Source organism: Myotis davidii, unplaced genomic scaffold (genome assembly GCF_000327345.1).
Source record: "Myotis davidii unplaced genomic scaffold, ASM32734v1 scaffold2786, whole genome shotgun sequence".
Classification (NCBI taxonomy): Eukaryota; Metazoa; Chordata; class Mammalia; order Chiroptera; family Vespertilionidae; genus Myotis; species Myotis davidii.
In genome coordinates, this window is record NW_006296623.1 from 183,126 (window position 1) to 191,696 (window position 8,571).

Here is an 8,571-nt window from a genome sequence, read left to right on the forward strand (position 1 = left end):
ACACACTTTTTCATGGCATAAACTAATCACTAAAATTCTGCGGCACACCAAAAAATATTTTTGCCAATGTGACCAAAAAAAAAAAAATAGGTATAACTTTCATTCACACCGGACAGCTATTGTGTTGCCTCTGCTGTCATTTAAAAAAAAAATTGACAATCTAAGGGAAAAGAGGTTGGTCCCCTAACTACATAGTCACTTATTGCATATTTTAAAATTCTTGTAGCACACCAGTTGAAAATCGTTGGTCAGGCTCCTTTCTGGTCTATCCCCAAATCCTCCTGGTCCATCTCAGTCTCCTCCGAAGTCATCACACCATTCTCTGCCTCTTCTTGTCCGTTCCAGACCTGCTCCCACCTTAGCTCAAAAGTCCTCACTGCCCTACCCAACTGCTCCCCCTTAGATTTGTTCCTCCCAGCCTGTCCTTGGTATATGCCCCCTCCCTCCTGGACTCCTTACCCTTGGACTGAATACCTCCCTGTCCATCTTCATCTTTCTATCAAATTCCTCCCAGTCTATCCCAGATTTGAAGAGAAGATTCAGTCCAAGACTCTTCCCATTAATGCCAGACTTCTTTACCTTAGATCCCAGTGCTCCTGGCCTGGGCCAGGGCTCCCCGACTCCCACCTGATAACCCATAAGGGACCAGGACCATGCTGATGGGGGGGAGGGTCACAGGCACCGCCCCAGGACCAGAGGGACAGGGCTGGGGCTGGGGCTGGGCCTGGGGTAACATTGTGTTTCTCTCCCCCTCCTCCCTTCCTCTTCTCCCCTTCCTCCCACACCTCCTCCACCTTGTCTCTCTCTAGCAAATCCCAGTCTCTGACCAATGCCTTCAACCTTCCAGAGCCAGCCCCGCCCAGGCCCAGCCTTAGCCAGGACGAGGTGAAAGCTGAGACCATCCGCAGCCTGAGGAAGTCTTTCGCCAGCCTCTTCTCCGACTGACACCCCACCCTGAAAACCCCCAATATCCCTGGGTAACCCCTCTCTGGGCCCTGAATCCACTTCTCACTTTTGGAATCTCCAACTCCCTTGAGAAGCCCTCTCCTGGTTCACCAAGATCCTTCTTCTCACTCCTCAGAATGCCCATGTCCCTAAGGAAACCTCACTTCTGGTCCTAAACCTATTTCTCATGTTTAGAATTCCCAAATTCTTGGGAAGCCCACTCCTGGTCACCTCCAAATTCCTGAGGACCTCCACTCCCAAAGTATGGTTTCCTTTCCAGAAGTTCCCGAACACCAGGCAACCTATTCTGGCCCTACACCACAGAGTCCCCTCCTGGGGTCCTGAAATTCCTTGAAAACCATACTCATGGTCTGAGATCGCTCAAGCACACTTAGTTCCCCACCAAAATTTCCCAAATCCTTAAGAAACCCCTACCTTTGAGCTCTCTTTCATGGATCTCCCATTTCTGGAGACCCACCTCTTCCAATGCCACCACCCAATCCCATAAGGATTTCCCTTCACCTCCTCTCCCAAATCTATTCAATACATTGGGAGCTCCTCCCACTGGTAGGACCCCTCAGTTCCCCAGGGACCCCTGCCCCACTTTCCTGCCTCTGACAGCTCTCTTTAAATATGCAAACTCCACCCATCCTCCCAGAATCCTTTGCACATGAAAGGCCAGTGGTCCCCCACTTCCCCACTTTTGCTGTGATGTCTGTGTCTGTGACTGACGTGGCCTCCTCTCGTGGCGTGCTTGGCATATGTGGTCCTCGTTCATCGTGCCGCCTGTGGTGATGCGTGCAGTGGCGCTGTTTGTGTGGTCTGCACCTTCCCCCAACCTCCACTCCTTGCCTGGACTCACTCCCACCCCTCAGCGGCTCTGAACCCCACGAGAAGAGTCGGGAAGCAAAATAAACAAGCAAAGGCCCAGCAGAATTCTGTGCTTCTTGATGAAGAAAGGGGGAAGTCCTTGAATGACATGGGAGACACAGAAGGGACCCCCCAAATCCACATGGGGTGCTGGAGACCCCAAAATCCAGTGGAAGGCACATCGGGCACAAATTCCAGAGAGGTTTCTGTGTGGAATCCCTGCTACAAATCCCAGCCATTGTAGATGGAAGAGCTCCCAAATTTAGAAGTATCCCCAAAGTCAAGAGAAAACTGAACTATGGATGAGGCTGTGGTCTCAATCTTTTGGGGTCGCCCCAGTTCCAGAGAAATTGGAAAACACATGGGGACCCCCCTCATCTCCCAGGGCAGAAATGGGGAATCCTGAGGCAGTATCAGGGCAAAGCTGGAACATTGATTGGTTGGTGAGCAAGGCTCCTTGGTGTAGAAGGCTGAGATTGGTTCCCTGGTGGCTGGGGGCGGGGCCTAAGGCACAAGGCGGGCTGCGCTGAGTAGGCAGGCGGGCAACTCATCAGCCTGGGTGCGATGCAAGGAGGGTTCGGAGGCACTCCGCTCAATCTTGGGGAGTGACCGCTGCAGCAGCTCAATGGTGGCCAGGATCTAGGGGCAGGGTAGCATGAGGAGGGGAATCCAGTCACACGGGCACCCCAATACCACCAGACCCCAACCTTACAGGGAAGTATATGCACACACATTGTATTCCTCTGAGCACTAAACACACATGGTTCACATTCATATCTCATTCCTCCTTCTCAGAGTCCCCTCCCCAGGGTATCCAGCCCTCCTACCCGGCCCACCTGGGGGAAGAGGGGCCGCTCCTCTCGCTGAAACTTGAGGCAATCAGACAGCAGGCGCCGCATGGCCTTGGGGCAGTTGCTGGAGATTTTGCTGAGGTCCGGGGACAGATAGCCACGGCCCACCATAAAGATAATCTGGGGGGAGGGGGAGAGAAATGGCTGATCTAGGGATCTGGGCTGGAAGGCTTGGAGAATTTCAGTTTTCAAGAAACTTAGAAGGCTCCTTTGGGGGAACTGGGGATTCTGGGTATTGGGGCTCTGAGGATTGCGGTATCTTGTGAATCCACGGATTCTGGGTCTCTGAGGCCTTGCAAGGAATCTCTGCTAGCAGAACACAGGGATTTAAGCTTGAGGAAAGTCAAGGATTTCAGGTGTCTAGGGCCGAGAGGATTATGGGTCCATAGGTTTCTAGGGGGCCTAGGGACCTGGAAAGTATTGAGTCTGGGAGAAATGTGAACTGCTGGGTCTGGAGGGGGCTAAAGTATTCTAGCCCTCAGGAGCTTGTATTTCTGTCGGGGTCTGAGGCCTGAGGACTATGGGTCCATGTGGCCTGTAGGACTATTGGTATCTGGAGTCTAGAGGATCCTTGGTTTCTGAAGGCCTGCCTTGGATCTGGACAACTGTGAAAGTCTGGGGCCTACAGTATTGTGGATGCCGGGCCCCAAAACCTGCCAAATACCCAAGGCCTGAATAACTGTGGGTTTCTGTACTACAGAAGCACAGAGGAATTCTGTTTCTGGGAGAAATGAGATTCTGGGCTTTGGGGACTTGCAGGATTTTGAGTACAAGGACTATGAGCCAAAGGACTGGTAGTTGTCGAGGGGTCCAGAGGACTTCTGGGTGTTGGGGGGCTGAAGGGGTTTCTGAGCATAGGAGATTCAGGAGTTTCTGAACTTTGAGGACCCAGAGGATTGTGGCTGTGGGGGAAGGGGATTCTGGGTACAGAAGATCCAGAGGATTGTGGGAGTTCTAAGCGCAGAAAATTTGGGGTTTCTGGAGGAAATGTGGCATTCTTGGTCTGTGCAAAGGAGAAAATCTGGGGTTTAGGGGCTGAGGGGGTCCCTTAGCCTGGGAAATTACAGGTAAGGCGTGGGGCTCACCTGGTCACGGCTGCCAATGTGGCTATAAGGCAAGGAGCCGGTCATGAGCTCGTAGAGCACAACCCCATAGGCGTAGACATCCGACTGGAAGCTGTAGGGGTTCGGGTCCTGCATACGAATCACCTCAGCCGCCTTTGATAGGCCAGACCAGGCAGGAGAACCATGAAGGTCAGCCAATGGCTGGCCCATAGTCCCAGATCCCAGTAGCCACACTGGGTACAACTCAGAGCCACCCACATGAGGGGAAATGTGAGCAGTCCAAACAGGCATCCCTATCCCCATTCGGCACCCCATGGCCCAGCCCTGCAGCCCATGGCCTTACATGCCCCTGGCCCAACTCACCATCCACAGCACAGAGCCTGAGGGCTGCTCCAAGGGCTGAGCCCCGCTCCATCTTGTCTTCACCGTGGCCAGGCCGAAGTCGCCGATCTTCACTGTGAGCCCCTCATGTAGGAAGATGTCCACCGTGGTCAAGGGCCACTACAAGACTCCCAATAGCCACACCTCTCACCCTGACTAGGAGGCTCTCATTAACACCTCCAAACCAGTCATGCCTCTAACCCTGACCAGAAGTCCCACAATGTCACGCAAACCCACCACAACCTTGACTTGAGTGGGAGCTCCAATTAGTGCCCCCTACACTTGGCCCCTTGACTTCTGAATAGGAAGCCCCTCTAAGGGCACCCATACCCACCATACCTGTGACCCTGATCAGGAACTCTCTATAATGCCTTCCACAACTGCCACACAAACTCTGACCAGAGTCCCAAGAACAGCACCTGAACAAGCCACAACTCTGACTCCTGACCAGGAGACCCTACTAAAGGCTCCTCACCAGCCACAGCTCTGCCACCTGGCAAGGGCCATGTGACACATGCCCCTCCCTATTCATCCTCAGAAACCACCCCCCTCCCCCAGCACAAGACACATCTCTCTAAGTCCTCACCCCACCCCAGCTCTGAGACAGGAACAGATAGATACTGTTAGACTTGAGATCCCGGTGGATGATGTTCTTGGCATGGAGGTAGCTGTGGGGGTGGAAGTGGGTGGCAAATTGGCTGGGGGCTACCTCATCTCCCTCCCCCAGGTTCCCCAGCCCCCTCTTAGTCCCTAGGCCAGGAGGCTCACTCCATGCCCTGGGCAGTCTGCCGGGCCACATCAATGAGCTGGACCATGTCGAAGCGTGTGTCAGCCACATGCAGGTGGTGGTAGAGGCTGGAGCCCTCGCACCACTGTGTGATGATGGCGAACCCCGGCCGGGTCATGAAGCCCATGAACAGCAAGATGTTGACATGACGTGTCTTCCTGCAGGCAGGGAGGGAAAAGAGGAACTGTCATTCACTTTCTGAGCATTAGGAATATGCTGTTCACTGCCCTCTTCTGTCATCATTTCCACCCTGCCGTTTAGGAAGCTCAGGGCCAGACCTAGTCAGATTCAATGGCTATGTGAGATATCTTTGCTGGGCTGATTCGGAGCTGGGGCTTACGTTCTGAGCTTCTTCATCCAAGTCTCCCAACAAAAGCAGGAGGGATGGATGACTACCCCCAACCCTCTGCCACCCAGTAGGGTCTTAATCACCAACACCTGCCATACCTCTGACCCTGACCCTTTTTGTATCTGGGCCTGTGACCATTCTACAAACAAGAAAGTGGAATGCCAACTTATCAATATTATGCTATAGCCGTGTAATATTGATAAATGCCAGGTAAAAATATCAGTGATGTGATTATATCTGATTGATCACCACAAGAGACTTAGCAGTAAGGAAGTTGGGCTTTGGACTCAAGTGAGATCCTATGTTCCAATCCAGGCTTCCCCAGGTACTCACTGTGCAACCTCAGGAGGACACTTACTAGTAATCTGTGTCTTATTTTCCTCAAATGTGATAATTATATTAGCTATCTTATGCAGATGTTGGGAGGAGTGAGTAAATAATCTGTAAGGCACATACAACAGCACCGAACACAAGTAAGCCCTCTGTAAAGGTCACTGTCCTTGTCATTGCTCCTAGGTACCTGGCTCTACCTCACGGGAACTCTGTCACATATGAATAGATCAACCCTAATTTAGAAGAAAACCTTCATTCCTTATAGAAGGATTAACTGCAGTTATGGTAGCACAAGTGTAAATACAGTTGACCCTTGAACAGCATAGGCTTGAACTGCACAGATCCACTTATACATGGATATTTTCCATAAATTACCTGTACAGTTTTCGATCTGAGGTTGGGAGTCCATGGATTCCGAAATCTGACTGTATGCACTGATCTACACCATTTTATATAAGGAATTTGAACATCTGAAGATTTTTGTATCTGTTGGGGGGTCCTAGAACCTAAAGTTTTACACAAATTTTTGACTGTGCAGAGAGGTCGGCACCCCTTACCCCCACATTGTTCAAGGGTCAACTGTAACGTCAGTGATGCTCTGCGATTTTGCCATGTCAGAGCCGATAACAGCACATAAGCATTCTTCATGGCAGTTAAAACATTAATGTAATGCAAATTAACAGCATGCTCAAATCATTGCTATTTCACAAAGGAAAAAAGTTTTCTTACTATGGCATCCATTATGAGGATAAATATTAAAACAGCACAAGGGGTTAGAACATCAACTCTAACACAACTGTGCTCATCTGTCAGAGAGGAAAGCCCATGCCAGCAAGCCTTGCAGTGGGAGTAACTAGAGCGGCAAAAAGGGAACACTCAGCACAAATGAGCTAATATAGTATTAATGACATGTTAAGTAGAGCAACTACAATCATTAATTAAACAATAATTAATTATGGTTATGATTATAGTTAATACTGTTGACCCTTGAGCAACACATGGGTTAGGAGCACTGATCCCCCATGCAGTTAAAATTCCACATATAATTTTCAACTCCCTAAAACTTAACTACTAATAGCCTACTGTTGACCAGAAGTCTTACTGATAACATAATTGATTGACAAATATTTTGTGTGTTATATAGTATATATACTATATTCTTACAATAAAATGAGCTAGAGGAAAGAAACTGGTAAGAAAATATGAGGAAGAGAAAACACATTTACAGTATGGTTGAAAAAAGGCCCACGAATAAGTGGACCCGTGTTGTTCAAGGGTCAACTGTAATACTGTTGTTTAAATAATGGCATTATCATAATAAATTAATGACAAGAATGCAACACAATAAGCATAATACTAATGACACAGAACAAGCAGAGGAGAAAGGATGCAAGCCTTCCTGGCAATGCAGTTAACTAGCATTATGCTATTCATGTAAGCGCACTCAATGGTGTTAATGATGCACTCAATGGTGTTAATGTCCTATGGCAGGGATTGGGAATGCCAGGCCCTTGGGCCATATATGGCCCGAGAAATCATTTGGTCTGGCCCTACCAAGGCATTAGGGGTGAGTTAATGATATGTCTGACCAAATACAGCAGGCTAATTTTCAAGTTGATAATTTTGTATGGTTTTCAAATGATGTTATCAATATCCAAATGGCCCTTGGCAGAAAAAAGGTTCCCCACCCCTGCCCATTTCACAGCAGGCAAACAAGACCCACGTTTTAGAGCCAGAGCTGTTAATTAATGTCAGTATTAACCCAAACACAAACAATCACATCATCAGAGGTCCTCTAGACATACCTGTTTCCCAGAGGGGAGAGGGACACTCTTGATACAACTTAATGTTTATGGTTGCAACGACACAAACACAGGTGATGTGCAGAAGCGCCCGGGCATGGCCTTTCCCTGGAGGTGCCAAGGCCATGCCCACTGCCCTCTCCCCGCTTCCACACACACGTGCAATCTCACCTGAGCACCTGCATCTCGTTCTTGAAGGCCTGGGCCTGCTCAGCTGTGGGTTGGGCCACCTTGAGCACCTTCACAGCCACATCGCCATGCCACCGCCCGCGAAACACGGTGCCAAACGAGCCCGTCCCGATCCTCTTCAGCAGCTGCACCTCACTGGGTGGCACCTCCCAGTAATAGCCCGAGTCCCGGTACCCCAGATTCTTCTGTGGGCCACATGGGCGGCATCTCAGGGGCCTGCCCACATCCCTTATCGCTCAGCCTGTGGTGCCCCCCACAGGTTCCCCCTGGAGCTTACCACTTTCTTCTTGTCATCAGCCACGGACTTCCTCTCTCGCTGTTCTGAGGGGGACTTGGAATGTGGGGACTTCCTCCCCGAGGACACACTAGCCGGGCTGGGGCTCCCCCGGGGCACTCCATCACTGCCACCTCTACTACCAGCAGCTGTGGTTGTGAAGAGGATGTGAGTGGAGGCAAGTAGGATGCAGGGGGGCTCAAGGCACAGGTAGCGGGGGGCTCACCTTCAGCGTTGAAACTCTGGGCAGCGAGCTGGAAGAAGAGGGAGAGCAGTCAGAGAGAAGTGGAGGCCAACAGGAATGGCTCCCCCTCTGCCTTGTGGTTCCCCGTGACTGCCCCCTCGACACCAACCTGGATGAGACTGGAGTCCAGGGGGGTTGTGGTGCTGACCATATGGACGTTGGGAGTAGATGTGGAGCGGATGCGCTGCAGGGGGGCGTTGGCCGTGGCAGGAAAGGGGAAGTGTTCAGGGTCTCGGTGCTGGGAGCTGGAGCTGCCAGGGGAGAGACTTGAAATCACTGTCCAATGAATGGGAGGACCAGTCAAGCCGCCCCCAGCTCCTGCCCCATCATAAACATGTGATTAGCTCACACAGAGCAAACATTCACTGTTAGTACTATTATTCATTTGTTCAAGAAACACTTATTGAGTACCTGCTGTATGCCAGATACCATGCTAGTTATTGAAAAAAACTGTGGGCAAAACAAAAGTTTTTATCCTCATG

At 50.6% G+C, this 8,571-nt stretch overlaps 2 protein-coding genes across 9 annotated transcripts in view; one reads left to right on the forward strand and one right to left on the reverse strand.

The window, feature by feature from the left end:
- Positions 1 to 1,878, forward strand: part of SYN1 (synapsin I) — a 36,780-nt gene extending 34,902 nt beyond the window's left edge. The window contains exon 14 of the mRNA XM_006772141.2: positions 810 to 1,878. Within this exon, the coding sequence (XP_006772204.1) occupies positions 810 to 945 (136 nt within the window). The 3' untranslated portion in view covers positions 946 to 1,878. The remainder of the gene's footprint in view (positions 1 to 809) is intronic.
- Positions 1,873 to 8,571, reverse strand: part of ARAF (A-Raf proto-oncogene, serine/threonine kinase) — a 12,751-nt gene continuing 6,052 nt past the window's right edge. For 3 of the 8 annotated variants that reach the window (XM_015569379.1, XM_015569380.1, XM_015569381.1), the window contains exons 7-16: positions 8,199 to 8,355; positions 8,072 to 8,099; positions 7,849 to 7,994; positions 7,554 to 7,756; positions 4,880 to 5,056; positions 4,733 to 4,809; positions 4,094 to 4,212; positions 3,752 to 3,883; positions 2,652 to 2,786; positions 1,873 to 2,454 (exon numbers count right to left, since the gene is read on the reverse strand). In XM_015569379.1, the coding sequence (XP_015424865.1) occupies positions 2,320 to 2,454; positions 2,652 to 2,786; positions 3,752 to 3,883; positions 4,094 to 4,212; positions 4,733 to 4,809; positions 4,880 to 5,056; positions 7,554 to 7,756; positions 7,849 to 7,994; positions 8,072 to 8,099; positions 8,199 to 8,355 (1,309 nt within the window). In that variant the 3' untranslated portion in view covers positions 1,873 to 2,319. Of the gene's footprint in view, positions 2,455 to 2,651; positions 2,787 to 3,751; positions 3,884 to 4,093; positions 4,213 to 4,732; positions 4,810 to 4,879; positions 5,057 to 7,553; positions 7,757 to 7,848; positions 7,995 to 8,071; positions 8,100 to 8,198; positions 8,356 to 8,571 lie in introns of those variants that run through there. The other 5 variants (XM_006772132.2, XM_015569382.1, XM_006772134.2 and 2 more) reach the window with 5 other exon arrangements.